At 47.0% G+C, this 23,589-nt stretch overlaps 1 protein-coding gene across 1 annotated transcript; it reads right to left on the bottom strand.

The window, feature by feature from the left end:
• Positions 1–2,422: 2,422 nt before the first annotated feature.
• LOC135455166 (tumor necrosis factor ligand superfamily member 8-like) lies at positions 2,423–23,231 on the bottom strand. The gene is made up of 5 exons (XM_064728118.1): positions 23,169–23,231; positions 22,834–23,049; positions 14,953–14,998; positions 3,880–3,954; positions 2,423–3,287 (listed from the first exon to the last, which is right to left on the bottom strand). Exons 1-5 carry the CDS (start codon positions 23,229–23,231, stop codon positions 2,890–2,892), a joined length of 798 nt encoding a protein of 265 aa, XP_064584188.1. The 3' UTR covers positions 2,423–2,889.
• Between the last annotated feature and the right edge of the window lie 358 nt (positions 23,232–23,589).

The following is a 23,589-nucleotide window of genomic DNA, read 5'->3' as shown; positions in this document are numbered from 1 at the left end:
TTGGGCTGACACAACAATTCCTCTCCAGGCCTACAATCAAGGACACCTCACTGCCTCAGGCTCCAGAGATGGAAACAAAAGTGAGTTTGGGGGGAGCAAACTTGGGGTCAATGACTTCATTAGCTGAAGCTGTAATTGGCAGATTAACCCCCAATATGCAAATGGAGAAAACTTATAAAAGTGTGAAACCTGTGAAACCATCATCCATTTTGGGTGTAGCCATTGGGGCTTCATCTGCCTTAAAATGTACCTGAAGGCCCTTCAATAAATATAACAACTTTTCATTTTCTTAATTTTGTCTGGCTTCTGTTTTTAGGTAGCTCAAAAGGCATCAACTTCAGTGCATTTGGGATTGCTGCCCTCTCCTGTGCTGGGGAGCCAGAGCAAGGAGTGGCTCCTCAGAAGATGGAACCTCCTGCTGCAAACAGGAATGTTCCCCACAGAGAACTGCTGCTGATGCTGCTGGAGAGACACATCCTTATGGGAAGGACCAGCCTGGGTATTTTTTCCATACAGGTTTGTTGTCAAAATTACCTGCTTCAAAAACTTAGGAAAAAAAAATAAATGAAGGAAAAGGGATGAAAGAATGAAGTGGCTTGGCATGTGCCTGCCTCAGGGCCTTGCTTCAGTTAAAGCTATTTAACATTTTTGTAACTGATGGGGAAATTGTCCACTATTAATGGGCTTTCTTTCTGGCTATAATTTATTCTTATTTCTCAGAGGCAATGGGGTAGAGGCCAGATTTCTTTATCCAAAGGTATTAAAATGCCTGGGGCTGAGCAGCTTAGCATTGCTTTGTCAGGATTTTCTCCATCTGGCAAAATATTATAATAAAATCACCCTGTGCAGGGAGATCTGCTTTATTTTTTAAAGAATGCCCTTTCTCCTTGAGTTCAAAGCCTCGAGGGAGAGGAGGAGGGGTGGGATGTGTGAGGAAATGCATATTTTCATTCACTGACTGCTTCTATATTCAGGAGCTATGATCCCTCTCTGCCAGGCTTGCTTTAACTTCTCTGGAAACTGGTTGTGTGGATCAAAGTGGAGGCAAATAGAAGATAAAAACCTTATTCAGAGACATGAGGGATTTATACGGCCCAGAGGAGTGAGGAGATCCCAGAGGAGGTTCCAAAGTCATGGGCAGGGTCAGCTGACTCTTTTAAAAATAAATTTCTCTATGGTAAGAGAAAAAGAAAGAAGAAAAAACTAAATCCATGTTTTTTGGGTTTTTTGGGTTTTTTTTTTCTTTTTGATTTAGTTTTCTTTTTTTTTTCTTTTTTTTTTTTTTTTTCCTGATTCATTAACAGCAAAAGGAAATTTTGGTTGCATCAATGTTTATCAAAAAAGAAAGTATCTCTAACAGTGAATCATATCAGCTCCTGACCTTTAGAAAGTGTCTGGTGTAATTTGAAGTCACCTGGATGGATGAGACAAAACTTCATTGATATGCACCATCAGTTTCTGGTGATGTAAAACAAGAAACAAATTTCAGCTCTGAGGAATATTTGGAGTGTGCTCACACAAACTGAGCTCCATCAGTCACCAGCATCCACTGAGCTTGGGTGATAAAGCACCAGGCTTCTGGAGCCAGAAACTCAATCTATGACTAAATGTTTGCTGTGGAAAGTTTGCCAAGATGCAGTCATAGAAAAATGTCAGTTGTGCAAGGAGAAAAACTCCAATAATGGTGAGAATAGGCCTTCCTGGATTCCCAGAGATGAAGGGAAAAGGAAAGGACTGAACCAGCTTGGAACCAGCTTGGGAACATCTTGGTCCCTTCACTCCTCACACTGTAAGAATGAAATTGCAAATACATGTCTGGGTTACTGCAATTCATGGAATAAGAGGGCTGGAGAGTTTTCTTTTATCCTGAATTCTCTAAATATTCCAGGCATCCAAAGAAGCTCCAATACCACCCATCCCCTGGCCTGCTCAGACATCCCAGCTCCCAGCTGAGGGCCAGTCTGAAACTGTTTGGGAAAGTGTGGACTTTGGGGAAGTGTGGAGCCCTGGCTTCCCAGGCAGTGCTGGAGGAGGATTCCCAGCCCAGTGTGGTTTGTGCCAAACTGGCAGGGCAGCACCCGAGGAAAATGAATCCTGATGGACTTTGCTATCTGCCAGATTGGCAACTCCATTGCTGTTTTAATGTTGAATGTAAAAAAGGTCTGAGAACCCCAGGGAAAAACAGAGGCTGAGCACTCTGCTTAGACAAAGTCTGTCCCAAAGAGCTTTATATTTAAATAGAAAAGATGGATAAATAGTGACAAGGAAGACACTTGAAAGAAACGACATAAAGTCCATAGCAGAATGCAGCCCAGAAATATCCTGTAAATCCCAAATCTTCTATGTCCTGCCCCAGAGTTTCAGCTACCAGCCCGAGAGTCAATAATTTCATCATTTCTGCTGTTGCACAATGAATCTGCTCCAGAGTTGTCACTGTGTGGCTGTGGTAAAGAAAAGCTTTGACTACAAGCTTTGACTGTTGGGTTTTTGGAAAGACTGGGTTAAAACACTACTCCACAAAATAGAGTTAAACACATTTCCCCGTGTCCTGAGCACATGTGCCAGCAGTTTATGGCCCTAAAAATCTCCGTATTGTGGAATTCTTGCCATGATCTGGCTGGGTTTTAGTCTGTGTTTGCACAGATTATTTTGAAGAACCCTTGGTGGGTTATGTGCTGGATAGTCCAACAATCCCACCCAGAACCAGGCCAGGTAACCTGGCAGCTGTGGCTCTTGCAGTGTATGATTTTCTGGGACACTCACAAAGTTCCTTGTTCACCCTAGGGATGAGGTGAGGTGTGAAATTTAAACCAAGGTGGTGTTTAGTGAAAGGAGGCTGCTGGTGTTCAGAGGAAGGGTCTGGGCAGCAGTGGGAGGTCAGGGAGCTGCTCACATCTCATCGTTGTACTTCAAGACCCCAAGAACGTTTTCATTGGGAAGAGAAACGTCATTCAGGAACTCAGGATGGTTCAGTGTCACTGATATTTTGTCCTCCTTGTCCAGGTGTGTCAAGTGCATCTGGAGCAAGGTCTTAAAAGTCTCGTCCTGGCACGTTTCTGAGGCACAGAATGTGGACAACGTCTGCCTGTCCACCCTGTCGTTCACCAGGAGATCGATCTTGAGGTCAATGGGGCTCTTGGAGCAGTTGGGAAAGTGAAAGTTCAAGTTGCAGAAGATCAAGTAGAGGCCATGTTCCCTGATCACCAGCTCTGGGCTCTGGCACTTGATGCCCTCACAGATCCCCTTCTCCACCAGGCTCAGCTTGGAGCTGTTCACTGTCCTGGACACTGCAGGGAGAGCAAAGGGGTGTTAGCTCTGAGCTCCACCGAGCTCCCTTCATCCCTAGGACACCTCCAGCAGGGTTTCCTGCTAAAAGGAGACACCTGCCCTTCCCTTCCAGGAAACTGCAGGAAAACCCCTGGAAAGAGAGCTGGGAGCTCACACATGGAGGTGAGGCACTAAAAATTCCAAGGATTTACTCAGCCCTTGGGAAATTCAGGACAGCAAAATGCATGAGTGTTCATCTCCATTATTTCCCCACTTGGCATTTGAAGGGAATTCATGGAGGTGTACATTCATGTACTTTCCATATTCATGGAGATTGGACAGCTCATGGAGGTGTACCTTCCTCTGTGGGTATGCAGAAGTTGAATCTTTATTTCCTTTTATGTATATCAAGGTAAAATAAAAGTTTCTAGTATCAGATAGGGATTTACCAATCACATTCCAGGAAAGCTAAGGAATTTTTTCCTATAAAATGCCATTTTGGACAAAAAGGCTATTTGCTAGTAAACCCAGTGTGAACGACATGAGCAGCTTTTCAGACAGCTCTGAAATTTCCTTTTCCCAACCCTCTTCCCCCCTGGACTCCCCGCTGACCTCTCATGTAGGCAGCAGTTCCATTGGCTGCTGGAACACTCTGTAGGATCCTCAAATAGTCTTCAAAGGTGTTACCTGAAGAAAACAACAGATTAACTCATCGCTTCTGAGCTTTTCTTTAATTTTTTGGTACAATAAAATGCAGTCAGCACTTGGCACCCCACTTTCAGCATGGTTCTTACTCTTTGGCTGAGGATATCTGATCTGCCCAGGGAATTCAGAGCAGTGTCACTCAACTGGTAAATCTATAACAACCTAAAGCTCTGGCAGACTGCAGCTCTCAGCCGTGAAAAATTAAATTCCTTACCCTGCTTCTTAAAAATAGAAGTGATGGTTTTCAATTAAAAGCGGCTGTATTTGGAATAGATGCAAGGAGGAATTACAGTGAGAGTGGGCAGGCCCTGGCACAGGGTGCCCAGAGCAGCTGTGGCTGCCCCTGGATCCCTGGCAGTGCCCAAGGCCAGGCTGGACAGGGCTGGGAGCAGCCTGGGACAGTGGGAGGTGTCCCTGCCATGGCAGGGGTGGGATGGGATGGGCTTTAAGGTCCCAAACCAGTCTGGGATTCTCTGATTCTATGAAACAGAAATTATGTGCACGTAAGTTTTATTTAACCAAGATATTTTTGTGGTGCAATTACAAAAAGCTTTTAAACATTTAAGTGGGACATAGTGCTGAAAATGGCTCTTCGGGTGCTTTTGGAATGTTGCTCTGTTCTCTCATGGTTAAAATGTGGATTTCACCAGGACTTTAGGATGTTTATAAAATCCTCGAGTGCTTTGGGATGGAAGGGACCTTAAAGCTCATCCTGTTCCACCCTGCCATGGCAGGGACACCTCCCACTGTCCCAGGCTGCTCCCAGCCCTGCCCAGCCTGGCCTTGGGCACTGCCAGGGATGCAGGGGCAGCCACAGCTGCTCTGGGCACCAGGGACCCGAAGGCGGCTGCTGGAGGGGCCGAGCCGGCCCCGCTCCCCCCGCACACCCCGAGCCCTCCCCAGGCCGCGGGTCGGAGCCCGGGGCAGCGGCCGAGACCCGGGAATGGCCCGAATCCAAAGCGCCGGGACCGGGAGGAACAGGGGCTGCTCCCGAGGGGACGTCTCCGTCCCTCGGGAACTGCTCCATCCCTCGGGATACAGGAGCTGCTCTATCCCACAGGAACTGCTCCATCCCTGGGGACACGGGAACTCCTCCGTTCCACGGGAGCTGCTCCGTCCCACGGGATACGGGAACTGCTCCATCCCACAGCTGCGGGATCTGTTCCCGCCCACGGGATGCGGGAACTGCTGTATCCCACGCCACGCTGGGATGGCTCCATCCCACGGGATGCAGGTATTGCTCCCTCCCACTGCCTCGCGGGCTGCTCCGTCCCACGGCCGCGGGAATTGCTCCATCCCACGGCCGCGGGGACGGCTCCATCCCACGGCCGTGCCCGGCACTGCAGGCGGCCGCAGAGCACCGAGGAGCCGCCGAGTCCTGGCACCGCATCCCGGTGTCCCATCCCCTGCATCCCACTGTCCCATTCCCCGCATCCCGACACTTCATCCCGGTGTCTCAGCACCGCATCCCTGTGATCCAGATCCTGCATCCCAGACCCTGCTCCCTGTGCTATTCTCTGAACAGAGAGAAGCTGTGAGACAAGCAGAGGAGGAAACACAATTCTTGTCTCGCTTGCTGTGCCTGTGTTGTGCCAAAGCAGAATGCAATATGGAGATTGTTTACCCACAGTGAGGATGTTTGGTTCCCTTGGCCTGTCAGGGCCAGGTGTGTGTGTGGGACTGTCACGGGACAGTGAGGAGAGAATCAGAGATGATGAGTGCAGGGTGAGCAGTTGTGAGCAAGAGTGAGTGCAAGGCAGATTCAATTTAGATGAAATGTACATAGTACAGTATAATAAAGTGATTAATTAGCCTTCTGATGATGGAGTCAGATGCATCATTCTCTTTCCCCTTCATCAGAGTTGTCTTTGATTTACAATAGCTCCCCACTTCTCCCCCTTGCATTTCCCCTCCTTTCCATCCATATTCCTGGCTTCCATCTCCTCTCTGTTTTTCCTCCTCTCATCACACTGGATGTTCAGTTAATGGCACTGATTATCCATCCCTGGCAGTGCCCAAGGCCAGACTGGACAGGGCTTGGAGCAGCCTGGGACAATGGAAGGTGTCCTACCCATGGCACGGGGTGGGATGAGATGACATTTAAGGTCTTTTCAACCCCAAACCATTCTAGGATTCAGTCAATGATTCTGTGATTATTCTGTCTTTATTCTGCATGACACAGAATTGTCCCCTAGGTCCACAGGTGGATGGACACACAGACAAGGTGTGTCCATCCAGGAAAACAGTACACATCCCAGTGCTGCAGCCTGATAGGTGAATGGTTATTTTTCTTTGCATTTGCTCTCCTTTACATCTCCTGGCCCTTCTCTAGCTGTGGAAGTGCACAGGAGCTCAGATGGAAAACTGGAAATTTTCTGTGTTCCATTCCACAGCTGAACACCAAGAATAAAGCAGGAAGGAATTTCAGTAAAGCTTTTAAAAATAATACTCCCTCTCCCTGGGTACACAAAACTCTGAAGTTTTCCTGTGAATCTGTTTATAAAACTGATACCACAGTCCCCAATCCTACAAGGGTCTCTGAAGGAGCAGCTAGTGCAGAAAACTGAGTCCTACTAAAATCTGACATTACATGTTGTGTGTCATGATCCTCACATGTCCCACTCTGCTTGGTGCTGGTGTGGCCTCACCTCAATCCCTGGGGGCACTTTTGAGAGTCACAATGAAAAATGGTCTAAAGGTGTGAGAGTGTCCAGAGGAGGGACACAGGGATGGGGAAGGGTCTGGAGGGGCTGTGAGGAGCAGCTGAGGGCTCTGGGGTTGTTCAGCTGGAGCAGAGTGAGGGCAGAGCTCCCCGGGGCTGCAGCTCCTCCCGAGGGGCAGCTCCATCTCTGCTCTGGGCCAGGGACAGGAGCCAGGGCACGGCTGGGGCTGGGCCAGGGCAGCTCAGGCTGGAGCTCAGGGCAAGGCTCTGCCCCCAGAGGGTGCTGGCACTGCCCAGGCTGCCCAGGGAATGGGCACGGCCCCGAGGCTGCCAGAGCTCCAGGAGCCTTTGGGCAGCGCTGCCAGGGGTGCCCAGGCTGGGGCTGCTGGGGGGGCTGGGCAGGGACAGGGTGGCACTGAATGATCCCTTCAGTCCCTCCCAGCTCAGGATATTCTGTGGTTCAATGATTCTAACAAGAGCTCTATTTATATGCAGAGTGGGATAAGGATCTTAAGTTTCATAGGATTTCTGAAACTGGGGTAATGATAAGAGATTTAAATCTCTAGACCCTTGCTGTATCTACATGACCTGATTTCTGAGGGAGTTTTGATAACAAAGATGGACAAATCAGGAGAAGCTGGTCCCACACCCAAGTTCCCCTGACTGAAGGGGGTTGGTGTGTTGTGTATTGCACCCTTTGCACACTCCACTGGAGACAGAAACTTTGGATATCTTGAAAAAAATGTGATATTTATCTGATTTCAGTAGTTTAAAGACTTTTGTGGTGAGCAGGAGCACACTGCTCTCCAAGAATGAGTAAGTTATGTACCAAAGTCCCTTCACCATTCTGGAAATCCCCAAAGAAAAACCAAAACCTGCTTTCCTGGTGTTAGTCATGTCAATTTGGTGTTTTAGTGAGGGCACAGGCAGAGATGTGGAGATATGGCTTAGGATGGGCAGAAACCCTTGTGGCCCTTATTTCAGCTGTGGTGATAACAAGAGTCTGGTAACACAATCAGCACCCTGAGCCCACTCACACTCCTGTGTGTGCAGGAAGGGGGAGATAATTTACAGAAACTCAGTGGCATTTAGGGGGTTTACCCTCCAAAGGCTGAAAATCCCCTGCTGCAGCAGCAGCAGCAGCCCTGCAAACTGTGCTAAGGCAAGGGCTGAGCCTGCCCACAAAGTGCCCAGAGCTGCCCTGAGCTGTTCAGGGTGTCCATGGATTCTCCAGAGATCTCCCCTCTCTGACATGGCTGCACTGTGCATTTCCAGAGCTGTATTTAACATTTACTGCTGTCAGCAAGTTTGGTGTGACTGTGCTTAAAGTGGGTGACATCAGCTGCATTAGTCAGAAAGGAAATTATGGAAAAAAAAATTGTTTTAGAGAGACAGGTCTGGTCCTCACTCTGCTGAGGCAGCTTATAACTGTTTTCTACTTTTATTTCTCAAGTTAATTCTGTTATCTGAAACATTTCAGCTCAAGCCAAAGGAAGGTTGAAATTCCCTTCAGGGCTGATCGATGGATGTGCTCACATGGCCTAATTGGCTCTGCACGAGTCATGGTGTAAATCAGAGCTAATCCCTCTGCAGTCAATGGGATTAGATGGGCTTAAAAATACTGTGAGAGGAGGAAAAACAAAGCTACATCTGTGGCTGAGGAGCGAGGAGAACACACTGGTTTGGGTTTCACTGTGTGCTGTGAGGCACAGGCACTGCAGATCTTCTGCTTTAAGGAAATCTGCTGGGTTAGGGAGGGGTCTCAGGGGGAAACCCTAAAAAAGTTATCAGGAGATCACTTATTTTTGACTCTTTTTACCCTTTTTATGGGAGGATGGGCATCCAAAGGGTGCAGTTCCAAGGAAAACAGCCTGGCTGTTTCCAGGAGGTCCATGCAGCTTTTCCCCACTGAGAAAAAATGGGGATAAAATGGGACTGGGAAAAGGAGCTGGGAAATGGGGCTGTGAGATGGGACTGGGAAGAAGGGCTGGGAAATGGGACTGGGAAATGGGACTGGGAGATGGGGCTGGAAAATGGGACTGGGAGATGGGACTGGGAAATGTGATATTTATCTGATTTCAGTAGTTTAAAGATTTTTGTGGTGAGGAGGAGCACACTGCTCTCCAAGAGAGAGGGAAATGGGGCTGAGAGATGGGACTGAGAGATGGGGCTGGGAAACGGGACTGGGAAACAGGGCTGGGAAATGGATCTCAGAGAAGCTGCAGTTCCACTAAAACCCCAGAATTTCACCCTGAGGTACAAAATGAACCCCTGGGGTTCTCTCAGAGCATCAAAGCACAGCAGCACCATGTCCAGCCAGGAGGGCTCAGGGACACGAGGACACAAGGGCTGCTGCCAGACAGGTCCCAGAGGATGTGGCTGTGCTGGGGAAGTTCTCTCTGCTGGCTGCCTCAGTTTCCCCACCCCTGAGATGGGTCTGGAGGAGCACCAGCAAAGGGCACTGAAACCACGAGCTGAAAGTGGCTCTGTCAGCATGGAGGGTGCTGCTACCCAGGCATGGAAAGCCCCTCGAGGGTGGTTCCTGAGGCTTGTCCTGCTCCCAGCCATCCCTGGGTGACATGCCACTGCCAAGGGGGTGGCATCACCTCTGGCTGGCACAGGAGCAGGGCAAAACCCTGAATTATTCTGAGAGGTAAAGAAGTAAAAGCAGGCAACAAACAGCTTTTGATTCCTCTGTAACCCCCGTGGATTTAAGTGCTTATGGAATTAGGCAAGGTGATGTCACACATCTCTGTCAGCGTGCCAGAGTTAGCTGAATTTGCCTAATTTTTATTTCTCAGCAGCCACTCCCTGAAGTCCCTGTGTCTAATTTTAACTCTCTCCTGCCAGTTCAGTGCCCTGCAAAGCAGCCAAAGGACTGGCCCAGCCTGTGATGCTGTGACAAGTGACAGCTGGGTGACATCCCCTGCTGGGCTCTGTGTCAGAGCTCTGGGCTGTGCCTGTCACACACACACCGAGAGCCTTTGGACCTCCAGAGCTGCCACTCAGGCCTGAAGGGGACTGAACTCAGCTGCCAAATTTCCCTCCAAAACCAGAAATTAAAGAAATATCCCTTTTTTCCCCCACCAAATTTAGGAAGAACCTCTGATGAATTCCTCACTGCACACCTGAGTACTGCCAGACCTGTGGAATTTTAGGTTAAAACTCTTCAAATCTCTGCCTGCTTGCTAGTGTAGCAAAGGTCACATAATATCATGAGTTATTAATATCTATATATAAATATAGATATAAATAGATATATAGATATAGATATAGATATAGATATAAGATATAATATGATAAATAGATATAGAAAATAAAGTATAAATATAATAATAAAAGAAAAATATAAGAAAATATAAGTATAAATATAGATAATAAAAATAGAAATAAAGTATAAATATAGATATAAATATGTGTGTATATTCATATATATTTATATTTACTCACACATATATATTTATATATATATTCACCTATAGCTTGTGTTTTAAGTGCTGGAGAGAGGGCAGAGCCACCCCTGAGCACTCTGAGCAATGCCCATCAGCCCAGCTGTGATGCCCACAGCCCACCCTGGCTGTGTGTGTGCATTTCCCCTGATGCTGGCCTGCAGGAGGCCTCTGCACTCTTTCTAGCATTTACAAGTCCAGGCTTGCCCAGGGTTTTTCAACCTGAGAAACACAACTGCTCTGGGTCACATTTATGCACCCAGGCACCTGCCTGGACTGAGGCTGACAAGGGAAAAGCTTTTTTGGCTTAGTGTGAAATATCCATTTCTAAGGAAGCCACTGCTGTGGGATGGGTGTCTGATGCCCTGCATTGTCATCACACAATCACAGGGTCATCGAGGTCGGGAAAGACTTCCAAGATCATCAAATCCAAGCTGTGCCTGGTTCCCACCTCATCCCCAGCCCAGAGCACTCAGTGCCACCTCCAGCCCTTCCTGGGACACCTCCAGGGATGGGCACTCCAAAGCTCCCTGGGCAGCCCCTGCCAATGTTTAATCACCCTTTCCATGGGGAAATTCCTGCTGATGCCCACCCTGAGCCCAGCCTGAGGCCATTCCCTCTGCTCCTGTCCCTGTTTCCTGGAGCAGAGCAGGGATGGCAGGGATGTGATCAGGATGTCTCTGGCTCATCTGGAGCTTGCCCTGAGCCTCTGTGGTTCAGCTGAGCCAGATCTGCTGGATTAGGGAATCAGCCAGGTGAGGGAAAACACACTCTGCTTTTGTGGCTGCCATGAATAAAACAGCAGCCAGTTTAGAACCCCAGGATCATTTAGGTGGGAAAAGGTTTCCATGATCATCGAGTCCAACCTGTGCCCAATCCCCACCTTGTCCCCAGCCCAGAGCACTCAGTGCCACCTCCAGCCTTTCCTGGGACACCTCCAGGGATGGGGACTCCAAACCTCCCTGGACAGCCCCATCTGATGTTTAACATTTTCCATGGGGAAATTCCTGCTGTGCCCACCCTGAGCCTGCCCTGGCCCACCTTGAGATCATTCCCTCTGCTCCTGTCCCTGTTCCCTGGAGCACAGCCCGACCCCCCCGGCTGTCCCCTCCTGCAGGAGCTGTGCAGAGCCACAAGGGCCCCCTGAGCCTCCTTTGCTCCAGGCTGAGCCCCTTCCCAGCTCCCTCAGCCTCTCCTGGGGCTCCAGACCCTCAGGGTCCCCCTGGCCAGGAGGGTCCAGGGCTGGAGACAGCCCCTAAGGTGCCCCAGCAGTGCCCAGGAAGGGGACATGAAATGATTCTCCTGGTCCTCCTGGCACTTTACCCTTGATACAGGCCTTTTCTCCTTTTCCCAGTTCCCTCAGCTGCTTCTCACAGTGTTGGGATCACATTTGGCTGCAGAAGGCCAAACTGCCCTCTGAGACACGGCTGCAGATCTGGAAAGGCTCCTTGGCTCATTGGCTTCAGCCTGATTTTCTCTACAGTAGCAGGTTTGAGACTGTCACCTGTATTTTATTAATTTCTCAGAGCCACATTTTTTTTGGGAAAAAATTTCCCATTAAAACTGAAAGCAGGGTGCTGGATTTCTTTTCCTGGTTTGTCGAGTGTCAGAGAAAAATACCTATAAATTGTGTGTGTGTGTGTTCATTTGTATCTGCAGGGTTTTATTTTTTCCCCTTTTGTAAATGAGAAGATATTTTGATACCAAATTTTTGCAGCTGAAATAACAAGAAAAGCCATCAGCCCAGATTACACAATTCCCAGTGAAATGAGGCTCAAAGAGGCCAGCAAGGAGATGATGAGGGCTGTACCTTTCCAGGTCATCAATTTGTCTGTGAGTTCATTTTCCTTCTAAAAAATGAACTTAACAACACCCCTCAGATCCACACTAATGGATGATTTGTTATTTGTGAAATGGGGATGAGTTTCTGCAGAGAAACGCTTCCACAGAAAGAACATTTCACAAACACTTGGTGATGGATTTCATTCCTCCCCCCTGTTGCTCAGGTACTGCACAGACAGTGGCACAGAGCGTTGGAGGAGACTGATCCCATTTTTCACAAACATTTAATGAGCTGACATTGCATCCCTCTCAGCCTGTGCCTGTGGGTTCCTGCAGCCCATCCATTGGGGCCTGACAGCTGAGTCAGGACTGGAAAACTCCCATAAATCTGCTTTAGTGCCCACTGGTGTTTAGCTAACAATAGAACATAATCTCATTGGGGATTGAAATGAAACTATGGCATTTCCCTGCTTTAATAAGACACAATTAATCCCTGTTGTGGCTGGGGCTGGGCTGCTGCTCAGTGAGGTCTCTGCCTGAGTGATCTCAGCTGGACCCAGCACAGAATTGTTGTGTCACAGGATCATGGAATGGTTTGGACTGGGAGGAACTTTACTTAAAGCTCATCCATGGGCACCTCCCACTATCCCAGGTTGCTCCAAGCCCTGTCCAGCCTGGCCTGCAACACCTCCAGGGCTGGGGCTGTGTCCCCCAGAGCATCCCTGAGGTGCTGGCACTGCCACAGGGCTGGAGCCAGCCTGAGCACCCAGCTGGGCAATGCTGGTTGTGGGAATCCACGAAATCAGAGGGTTTTGGGAAAGCTGCAAGAGGCAGCTTCAGAGACAGCAGAACTGTGATTAGAGCTAAGCAGCAGCCCTGAGATTGGTCAGCAGAAAAAGTATTTAAACTTTAGAAAAGCAAAGACAAATAGAACAATGATCTGTGTATTAATGGTTGTCTAGAATAAGTCTCTAAGCTACAGAAAAGTTTATCTAGCAAGATATTAGGAAGGTTGAAGCTTAATAATGGAGCTCTGTGTGTTCTGTTTTAAGGCTCACAAGCAGGTATTGTATTTGAAATACGCAAGCATTGTTTTAACCAAAGGTACGTGTGCCTTTAGTGATTGGATAGAACTACTGTCAATGTGCTTTTGTTTTGTGTGATTGGTCAAAAAACTTATAAAGTAAGTTGTAACATTAAGTTCTTGGCCTGCTGCCCGGATTGTGAGCTGCTGGCATCTTCCCATTGTCATAATCGTGTAATGAGACTGATGCTGGAAAATAAAACAGCTCAAGGCAGTTCCACAGCAGTTCCTGTCCTTTTTGTGATTTGTACACAGAACCCGGCCAGCGACACTGGTTTTTCCCTCCCTTGCCCATTTTAACAAGGCAGGAGTCCTGGTTGATGGCTACAAACCACACCCAGTTTCCATCTGGGCTGCCTGGGAGGCAGAATGGATCCAAATCTGAATCCACAGCAACTCCAGCCTCAGCTCAGTCCCTCTCCTGAATGTTTCTCCTTCTCCCGTCTCTGGGTGGGACCTGGCAGCAGTTGCCACAATCCCTGCTTGGTTCCAGCAGCTGACAGAGCTCCCTGTGAGGGGCCCTCAGTAAAATTAGGTTTATTAATTAATTGTTGGGGTACACAAAACAGAGAGTATTTTGGACCTTATTCGCAGAAGAGGTTTGACAAACAAAATGCCTTGGCAAGAGCAAACAGAACTCTGAGGATTCAAAATGCAAGAAGATTCAGACTGGTTTACCAGAAAATGAAAATTACATCAGACTTCTGCAAGCAAGAGATGTTTCAAATGTATAAATTTGTTTATGTGATCTTTAACCCAATCATTGTAGTAAAGCATTACTAGTCTCCCTAAAATAGTATATAAACATTTGTCTCCCACAATAAAATTGGATTCTTTGATCACCTCAACGTCTTCCCCATCTCTCTGCTGATAATTACTAAGCTCTGCTTTATGCATTTTAAGAGAAAAATAAAAAGCCCTGACAATTTGCTCCCACTTGAATGCTCTGTTACCCTCCAACAGAGACTGATGGGCTGGGAGAGCATCTCAATGCACTAAAACCAAATTTCAGCAGCTCCTCCTGGGGTGGGCTCTCACCAGCAGCCCCCCTTTGGTCCCTCACTAATGCATCATCTCACACTGAGCAGCAGAATTGGGAAATTCAGAGAAGCAGAATTCAGAAATTCAGAGCAGGAGGCTGCCTGGGATTGGTATGGACCTAAAGACAGAAATGTTCTGGCTGATGAAAAAGCATCCTGGCCATTCCTGGGGAGAGCACGCTGCTCCTGCCTGGCACCTGGCAGCTGCTGGTGAGGAGCAAAAACAGCTGCACGAGTTGCTTGAGCTGAAATACAATTATATATATATAATTTTATATAGATATATAAATAAGTTGGTGCCTTTGCAAGGAGTCAGATATTGGTGCTGAGAGCTGTGTGAGGCTCATGTCACAGTGTCAGTGACATGAACAGTGTCAGTGACATGAACAGTGCTCCTGATTCAGCTAAGGCAAAGCAGAATCTTGGTAAATTGTCTCTACTAGACAGATTTTCTTATTTCAGGCTCCCCGTGCTCACACTCTGTCTGTTCCAATTCCTTGATTTGTTCCTTTTGCTTCTGGTCTCTCCTTGTCCATTCTCAACCCACCCATTCCCTTCTCTCTTTTCCCCTCAAACCAGGAGCTCTTTTGGAATATGTCAAACACATTTTTACCCCTCCCTCATGAAGATGAGGACTTTACACTGTTTTGCAAAAGCCAGCACTTAAAATAAGACCTTAAAATCAGAGTGATGTTCACGTCTCCTGGCAAAAAGCTCTTTGGAACAGACACCCCAGGGCACATTCAGAAATATTTGTTATTTCCCCAGCCATACACTTACCCAGATGTACTGAGTAAATTGAAAGCTTTTTTCTTGTTTTCATTTTCCCCCCACCACTTTAGCTCTTCATCAAAGGAGCCTTTATTGAAGATGTTAAGATGTGCACAATTGACTTATTTGTGCCCTTGGGCAATATTTACATTAGAGATATGACAAATTGCCTGTGTTCTTTCAGGGTCTTACCTGTCCTGATGGGGTTTTTGATGCCCTCCATGGCAGGATCAGCTTCCTGAAAGAGAAGAAAGAGTAGAGATGGAATATTCTGGGAATGAGAAATATCCATCTTGTGTGCAACTGTGGATCTGAAACATTTCTGGTTTTTTTCTAACATGGAAAATCGACATTTTTGACACAGCCAGATTTTTTCAGTGCAGTAAGAAAATTTTGTGGGTTCTGTTGGGACTGTTGCAGAAGGACAAATCCCAAAAATCCCTCTGTGTGTCTTTCAGGGACTGGACAACCTGGAGAGCCAAGTGCTGGGAAAGTTCATCAAAGCCCCAAACAGCTCTGAGCATGACAGTGATGTCCTACCTCACCTTTCCTCCTAATTCTTGCTGAGGTGTAAAACTAAGGGTGAAAATGGCACAGGAAATTCTCCTCAGTCAGCATGACATGAGAAATTCCCAGAAAACCAGCTCCAGGGGTGAAATGCAGCAGAATTCCCTCTGATGACACCTTCCTGTCACCCAGACACACACCCCAGAGCTCCTGGCACCTCATAAATGCCCTCAAGGGGCAAAATGTTCTCCCAACAGCTGAGGAGAGCACAGGAGCTCCTTGTTGCAGCAAGGTTATAAGAAAAAATATAAGGAAAAGCCTCATAAAATCAAAAATTATAAAGAAAAAAAGAGCCTCATAAAATCAAAAATTATAAAGAAATGCCATATAAAATTAAGCTTGCTCTGGGTGGACTGTCATTTCTTCTAAGTCAAGCTGGCACTGTGTAAGTTCCCATGTGAAAGCAATCCTGGTGTGAGCAGTTCATTAACATAACAATCTATTCCTGGGTAAAAACCAACTTACACCTGCATAAACTTTATATACTTTATATATTTTATATATATAAAACATAAATATATAATAAATATGTAAATAAATAAACATATATTTATATATAAAATATAAATATATAATAAGTATAATAGATAATACATATATCAATATAAATATAGATTTATATATCTAATATATTTTATATGTTTAATATATAAATATAAATAATAAATATAATATAAAGTTTATATACTGTTAGATAGCAAAATGAAAACTATCTGTACAAAGAACTTTTCCTGTACATATACACCAGGGGTTTGAGTGACCAATCCATACAGGATAATAGCTTGTTACTGACCAATAAAGTGATTTGCAAGAAAGCTCCTGACCAATGGGAGTCACACATGAGGTCTGTAAAACTGTATAAAAAGGAGTTCTGTGAATAACGAAGGCGCTTTTTCCACCATGAAGAAAATTGAATCCCTCTTATTTATTCCCAGTTCCTCACTGTGTGTCCCATCCCTTCAGTGTCACCCTGGATGATCCCACAGGGATTTCAGTGACAGAGAGTGGGGCTCTGCTCAGGCTGGGCTGAACCAGCTCCTCTTACCTGGCTGCTAATTACCTGGGCTAATTGTGCAGGCTAATCAGGCCAGGTCCAGCTTAGCACATTGGAAGGGATCCATTAGAATCATTGAGTCCTTCTCCCTGCTCCTCAATTACCTAAAATTAAACCATAGACCTAAAACCTCTCCCAGCTGCTCCTTGAGCCCTGTCAGTGACCCACCTGAGCACCTCCCTGTTCACTGACCCATCAGGACATCCAGGAAGGAGAAATTTGGGAAGCTCTACAAGCTTTAAGACAACATCTGATACCTCCTGCTGTGGTAGGAACAGCTTCATCCACAGTGGTGTTAAACACCTCATTTCTGTGTCAGAAGTGGATAATGGGTGGTGGAGGGAGAAAGAAGGTGGATGGACAAAGAGAAAAGCTGTGTTGGGTCTGTTTGTGGTACTTAATGTTCTAATCTTAAATGTTTAGGAAGGTTTTTAATTAGATTTTGGCTTCATGTGGCCACGTTTTGAACAGCAGTGAGTGTGGAGCTGCATCTGTTCCCAGCACAGAGTTGTTATCCTTTGGTCTGGTGCCAAATTCTGTGTCCTGCAGTGGTGGCAGAGCTGCTCCCAGGGGACTGGGCAGTAACAAGTTAATGGTTGGACTCACTGATCTTTGGGCTCTTTCCCAGTTTGGATGATTCTGTGATTCTCCAGGAATTTGGAGATGTGTAATTTGTTCATTTTCTCTCCCCACACCTGTGTAAGGCAGGGCAGAGTCACCTGCTGAGCCAATATTTCTCCAGGTGACCTTCCTAAGCTGGGCAGGGAGGTGCTGGGCAGCAGCAGAACAGGAACCCAGAGATGGAATTTGGAAAAATGGAGATTTCAAAGCTTTTTGGCCCTGACACAACCTTCTCCCTTGGGAGCTCTCATGGATCTCATCAGGTACCACCAAATATTAAACTGAGCAGGGTTTGGGCTGAAAACACCACCGGGGATCTCTGCCAGCACCTCTCAGCTCCTTCCCTTGCCCCTGCCCTGGGCTGTTGTCTCACACACACTCAGGGCATAGGGAAGTGTTGCTGTTCACTGCAATATCTGAACATTCCTGCTCTCTGTGGAGAATTCAGGATATTTCAGGTGACAGAAAAAGGGGGCTCTGCCCCCAGTGAGATTGCACTCAATGAAATCAGGCAGCCAGGGAGGTGTTTGCCTTGCTGGTGGCTCAGAGCCTGCTCTAAATTTAGGGCATAAAAACAAAATTAAAATGGACTAAAGGCATTGTGTTCTCACCTGGGAAGGCTCCCAGCACATAGCAAAGCAATTTATTTTAGTGACAATTGAGTAGATACTGAAATAAACCTTTAGGACTTCCTTTGAGATATTACTGGTGTTATTTCTTTCTTTTCCAGCAGCAAGAATATCACATGTAATGCTGTCATTTGGAATGCAAAGAGGCACACAGGAAGAGCCGAAACAGATTAAATTCCACAGTGCCAGCTAAGAAAAAATTCAAGACAACAAATTTCACTCTGTCTGGAGCGATCTGAGGGCTGGTGATGAAAGAGCTCAGTCTTTCGTCAGCAAGCAGAACATTTTGAGTTTGCTTTATTAGTGAAAATGACAATCAGGTGCCAGTGAAAGTGATTTATTTCTTCTTTCTCTTAATCATTTTACAAGGAGATTTCTCAAGCTGAGGCAGAACAAAGGGTCATTCTAAATTCCTGGGTCACAACAGTGAATATTCATTGAACCAGACACCTCTGACCCCTGTGAGGGTGGGCAGGCCCTGGCACAGGGTGCCCAGAGCAGCTGTGGCTGCCCCTGGATCCCTGGCAGTGCCCAAGGCCAGGCTGGACAGGGCTGGGAGCAGCCTGGGACAGTGGGAGGTGTCCCTGCCATGGCAGGGGTGGGATGGGATGAGCTTTAAGATCCCTTCCAACCCAAACTACTCTGGGATTCTGTGAAGTCATTATCTAGTCTAGAAATCCAAGGAAATTCCCCCAAACCAGTGACCATAACGGGCCTGGGCTTTCCTGGAGCAGCTCCTCATGGCAGCTCTGTGGGCAGGAGCTCTTTGGTCCCCTGCCCTCAAAGGAAATGCTTCCATTCTAAAAGAAGCCCCAAGGCTCTCCCGTGTTTCTGCTCAGCCTCTCACCACCATGATTTCAGCAGGAATTTCCCCATGGAAAGGGGGCTCAGGCCTTGGCACTGCCCGGGGAGGTTTGGAGTGCCCATCCATGGAGGTGTCCAGGGAAGGGCTGGAGATGGCACTCAGAGCTCTGGGCTGGGGACAAGAGGGGATTGGGAACTGTTGGGGAAGATGAAACAGGAAGGCCTTATAAATATGATTGTCTGGCAAAAGATTTTGAGAATATGGAAACTATAAGCGAGATTGAAATGAAAGCAAGCTTTGAGATCCCTCAGTTACTGAACAACTGGAAAACAATGGTGTGCCCAGCTGAAGGTGATCCCCTTTTGATGGAACAACACCCTCTGCCTGCAGACAGGCCCAAGGGTCAGAGCAGACCCTGCAGCTTGGCAGAAGGGGCCCAAAGAGGAATTTGTAGGGTTTAAAATGTACCACAGTGTGGTAATGTAATGATTCTTATAGGCTGTATGTAAATGCTATAGGATTTGTATCTTGGACTAGATTGGTTAGTGAGAATCAGAATATTCAACACAGAAGATGATTTATTGTATTGTAATGGGAACCTCGCTCTCTTACCCTTTTATTCTCTTACTCTTTTTACTCTCTTACCCCTTTTACTCTCTTACCCTCTCATTCTCTCTCCCCCTCTCTTCTCTCAGCCTGCCCTGAGCTGTGTTTGGCAGCTCCCAGCAGGGCCCTGCACCCAGGCCCTTTGCAATAAACCCCAAGTTCCAGACCTGGCTCCAGAGATCTCTCGTCTCCGTCCATCCTGACCATCCTATCCCCCAACACTCCTACAGGGAACAGGTTGGATTTGATGATTTTGGAGGGCTTTTCAATGATTCTGGGATTTAGTCTATGACCCAGCTGTGGCTGGGGAAGAAGACGTTGGGGGCACTTCCTCCTGAGGTGCCAGGCGGCAAAGGTTGAAGCTGGACATGAGAAGAGCAGAAAGCAGAGCACGGCCCCACTGTCCCTCTTCTGATAATGAGCCTCACTGGAAACATGGTAAAAATCAGTTTTTCCTGTGCTGACCAAAGCAACATCCACAGCAAGAGCTGGGCCAGGGCAGTTTTCTCCTAAAATGCCTCCCTGGATTTCCTGTAGTGCTCAATGAATGAAAATTCTGCTTTTAGAGGAATTTTCAGTATTTTAATTTAATTTTATTTTAAAATTTTATTTTATTTTCCTGTCTGTCAGGGTTGCCACAAGAGGGGGCACCCAGGGCCAAAATGAGTTTTTAGGAGACATAAAAACCCAATAAATAGTGCAGAACTGTGCTGGCTGCTGGATGAGTCATTCACAAATCTACTTCTAAAGGTTCTTAACAGCATAAAAGAGCAGATCAGCAAATAGAAAAACCTGCTCTGACCTTTAGTATTTGCCACACTGCTGATAAAAGGTTTTCCCCTCAAAGTTTAGAAGTTCAATAGATAAAGTCTACAAAATCCAGAGCAGTGATGGACTTACTCAGATCATGGACTCAGGACATCCACACAATTTGTTAATGGGAGGCCCAGGTGTCTGATGAACTTTTCTGTACAGCATCAGACTTGTGAGGGTCTGTGTGCCTTAAAATGACACTTTCCAGCCCTTCCTGTCCCATTCTGAGTCACTGGTTTGCCATGTCTCTCTCTGTGCACACAAACATCTCCAGAGGTGGGTATATACACATATATCCAGCAGGCACAAGGGTGGAGGGTTTAACACACTTATGAACAGTGTTAAGAAGAAAACAGATGGCTCCAGACCACCTTACAGAGACTGTGCTCATTCCAGAGGAAAATTGAGTCACTTGTGAAAGATCAACAATGGCCTGAAGCCAAGTGGTTCTGCAGATGAAAGCTGAAGGAATGAACTGACTTCAGCACTGCAAATAGTTCCAAAAAAACTAGAATTTAGCTCTAAAATTGACCCTTCCCAGCGATGGCACTAACGTGCTGTGCCACCCTTCTGAAAAACAAGGCGTAAAGGAAATTTCTTGGGGTGCTGGAAAGTGGGGAGGTGTGATAATCTCTGTTAGAGGTGCTGTAGGATTCAGAGAAGCAGCTTTGAATCATAGTTGCCTTTTTCATTCAGCCTTTCATGTTGTGTTTCCCTTCTTTGGAGCACTTAGATTGTGGGGGTTGCAAATGCCTGGTTTCTGCAGAGTTTGATTTTCCTTTTCCAGTCTGTCTTCCTTCAACTTAAATTAGGCAATTATGAATTCATCAAAAGGCAGCCTGCGATGGGGGCAGGGACAGTTTGATTTTGTCACCACAAGATTTCTTAAAGCTGTGGCACCCAAAGGTCCAACCCCTGCATTGTGACCCCCAAACACCCCTTGGAATAGAGGGAAATAAAAGGGTGAGGAGGAAAAAGCATAAATATAAATAAAAGGGTGAGCAGAGTGTGAAGTTACCCCTGAACTCACACACACAATCCAGCTGGCAACATCTGGAGGGAAAACCTCATTGCCCCAAGGAGATGATGACACAAAATATTGGTCCTTTTGTCAGTTATAAAGAAAATAATGAAGTCAGCTGGTGGTGCTCTGGTCCCTACAGCAGCTCGGGGCTCCAAGGGCTCCCCAGTCAGGGCTGGAGATGCTCAGATTCCCCACATATCCTAAGCCCAACTTCCCTCTGACAGTGCAGCCAGAGCTGAGGTGTTTTTGGAGCTCCCTGTGGAACCTGTCCCACAGAACCAACCCTTCTTCTCTGCTCTGGGACTTCAGGACCAGGCACAGATGAGGGTGGCTGTTCTGCTTCTGAGCTCCCTGAGAGCAAAACACAGTCTGGGTTTCACTGCCAAATTCTCCTCAGAGTGTAAAATTGCTGCTTGATTTTATTTGTTCCTCACACCCCTCAGCTTCGTATTTCCTCCTTCAGCCAAGCTTGTTTTCAAAGCAGCTGCAATGGTGTCATTACTCTTTTAAGTCAAAACCTTGGCTCTTTCAGCAATCTTGTTCCTCTGGCAACTCCTGTAACTGCTTTATCCTGATGGAGAGGTGATTTAATGCTTGCTTCCATAATCAGTACAAATGAAAGCCTCATTATACAGCAAAGCTGTGGAAAGTCTGTAATTACCTAGACTGTTATTTTAAAGATCTCCCCTGATAGCCCACTATTTCTCACTTAAAAAGCCCCATGTCTCATGTTAACTGTCCTCAAAGTGCTTCTCTTTTGGGAGAACACTGATTACAGGTAAATGATTCCTCTCTTGGAGGAGTATCAGTCAAGCCTTCCTGGTTTAATTTCTGGGTAATGTGCATACACGGGCACACAGATTGCACAGGGTAAATTTAGCAAGAGAAAATATTGAGTCAAAGGATCATATTTTGTTTTCCATGGCCAGTTCCTCCAGCAGCTCTGTGCTGGAGCTTTCCCTCTGTGAACAGTAGTGGGGGTACCTCAGCACTCTGATTTTTGCAATAAGATTTCAGAGACTATAAAACTTCTAACCTGGCATTTTACCTTGGTGAAGTTGATGGTAATGCCCTTACAAGGTCAGAAATTCACTTTTTATCCTCACAACCATCCATCTCCACTCTGGCTGTCACTGGTTCCCCATCAACCCCAGATCCACTCAAGAGCAATATTTTATTTTAGGATGTTAAAGTGACTGTTGGTAGAGGGAAGAGTTGTTTGTGTGTGACCTTGTGTCACTGATATCCTTTCTACAACTCTGGCTGTGCATTAAAAATCACACCCAAGGCAGGACTGAAGGGACAGGGGCACGAGGGAGCTCCTTGGCCCCCAGCACTGGTCTGGGTGCTTTGGGACAGCTCTGCCTCACCACATCAGCCCCACAGGGTGTCACAGAGCTGAGAATGTGCCCTGCTGAAATCCATTTCAGAGAACCAGACCAGACCTTCTCAAACACTGAGGTTCTTCTCCAAAGAACCAGCAGGAGACACACACCAAAGCAGGTGGGACAGAGGCTGCTTGGTTCCTTGGTCAGGAGCCTTTGCTTTCCATTTACAGAGTAGGAACTGTGTGCCAAGAATAAATGGTGTCTATGGAGGAAGGTTCTCTTTTCCTGAAGTTCTTTTGTCTGTGTTTCATCTTTCCCCTAATTCATGTGTGTGTGCATTTATAACAGAGGGAGGAACTGTTCTTCTGGCCACAGAATGGGGAAGGGAAGGGAAGGGAAGGGAAGGGAAGGGAAGGGAAGGGAAGGGAAGGGAAGGGAAGGGAAGGGAAGGAAGAGAAGAGAAGAGAAGAGAAGAGAAGAGAAGAGAAGAGAAGAGAAGAGAAGAGAAGAGAAGAGAAGAGAAAGAGAAGAGAAGAGAAGAGAAGAGAAGAGAAGAGAAGAGAAGAGAAGAGAAGAGAAGAGAAGAGAAGAGAAGAGAAGAGAAGAGAAGAGAATCAATCTCTTACCGTCCTCTGGACGACCAGGATCATGATGGTGGCCAAGGCAAAGACAAGCAACACACCCAGGGTGGCGATGATGAAATACAAACAGACTTTGTTAGTGGCTCCAAGCCTCCTGGAATCAGTGTCTTCATTCACATTCATGGCTGATTCATGCGAGTCCTTCACCTGAGAAAATGTTTGCTCCTGTTCCTGACACGTTCTTATATAGCTCTCCAGGCACTGCTGTGTGTCTCCCCTCGGTCAGGTTCAAGTTGCAGCCCATCTCTGCTCCTGGCAGGATTTTCCCCCTTCATCCTGGCTCATGTGATCTGGAAAAAAAACTTCATCACTTGCCGTACAAAGAGAGAGGGCCCCGGGGGCGTGAGGCAGGACGCAGCTGTGAGCAGGGGAAGGAGCTTCATGTTCTTGCTCAGGGATTTCTCCACTGAGGTCCTGCGCTGCAGCCGAGGTTTCTGATGTCACAAGGTGCACAGACACCACGATCCCCCGCCCCAGGCTCTGTGAAATGGGCAGATATGCAAATTCTCTTTCATTTTATACTCGGTGCAGCTGCAGTTGGGCTCAGGGAGTCGCCCCGAGCTCTGCCTTCCTGTTGTGCACTGAAAGTTCTGCTGCCTCCCAACAGGGAGCCACCTCCAGAGCTCTGCATCCACAGGTGGCCTTTGGGCAGCCCCACTGTGCCCTGGGGTGTCCCAAGCACAGCATGACATCCAGAGAACGGAGGGAGGGAGGAGATGGATCTGCTCTGCCCTGCACCTC

This window comes from Zonotrichia leucophrys, chromosome 17 (genome assembly GCF_028769735.1).
Source record: "Zonotrichia leucophrys gambelii isolate GWCS_2022_RI chromosome 17, RI_Zleu_2.0, whole genome shotgun sequence".
In the NCBI taxonomy this organism is placed as follows: Eukaryota; Metazoa; Chordata; class Aves; order Passeriformes; family Passerellidae; genus Zonotrichia; species Zonotrichia leucophrys.
The sequence above is the reverse complement of the archived record's forward strand: the minus strand, read 5'-3'. Positions and strand labels throughout refer to the sequence as shown.

Coding starts and splice junctions, on each gene's coding strand:
- LOC135455166 (XM_064728118.1), bottom strand. CDS start 23,231: ATGAAGCTCCTTCCCCTGCTCACAGCTGCGTCCTGCCTCACGCCCCCG. Junction 23,050..23,168: donor CCCCGGGGCCCTCTCTCTTT/GTACGGCAAGTG, acceptor GACACACAGCAG/TGCCTGGAGAGCTATATAAG. Junction 3,288..3,879: donor AACTGCTGCCTACATGAGAG/GTCAGCGGGGAG, acceptor CTCTCCCTGCAG/TGTCCAGGACAGTGAACAGC.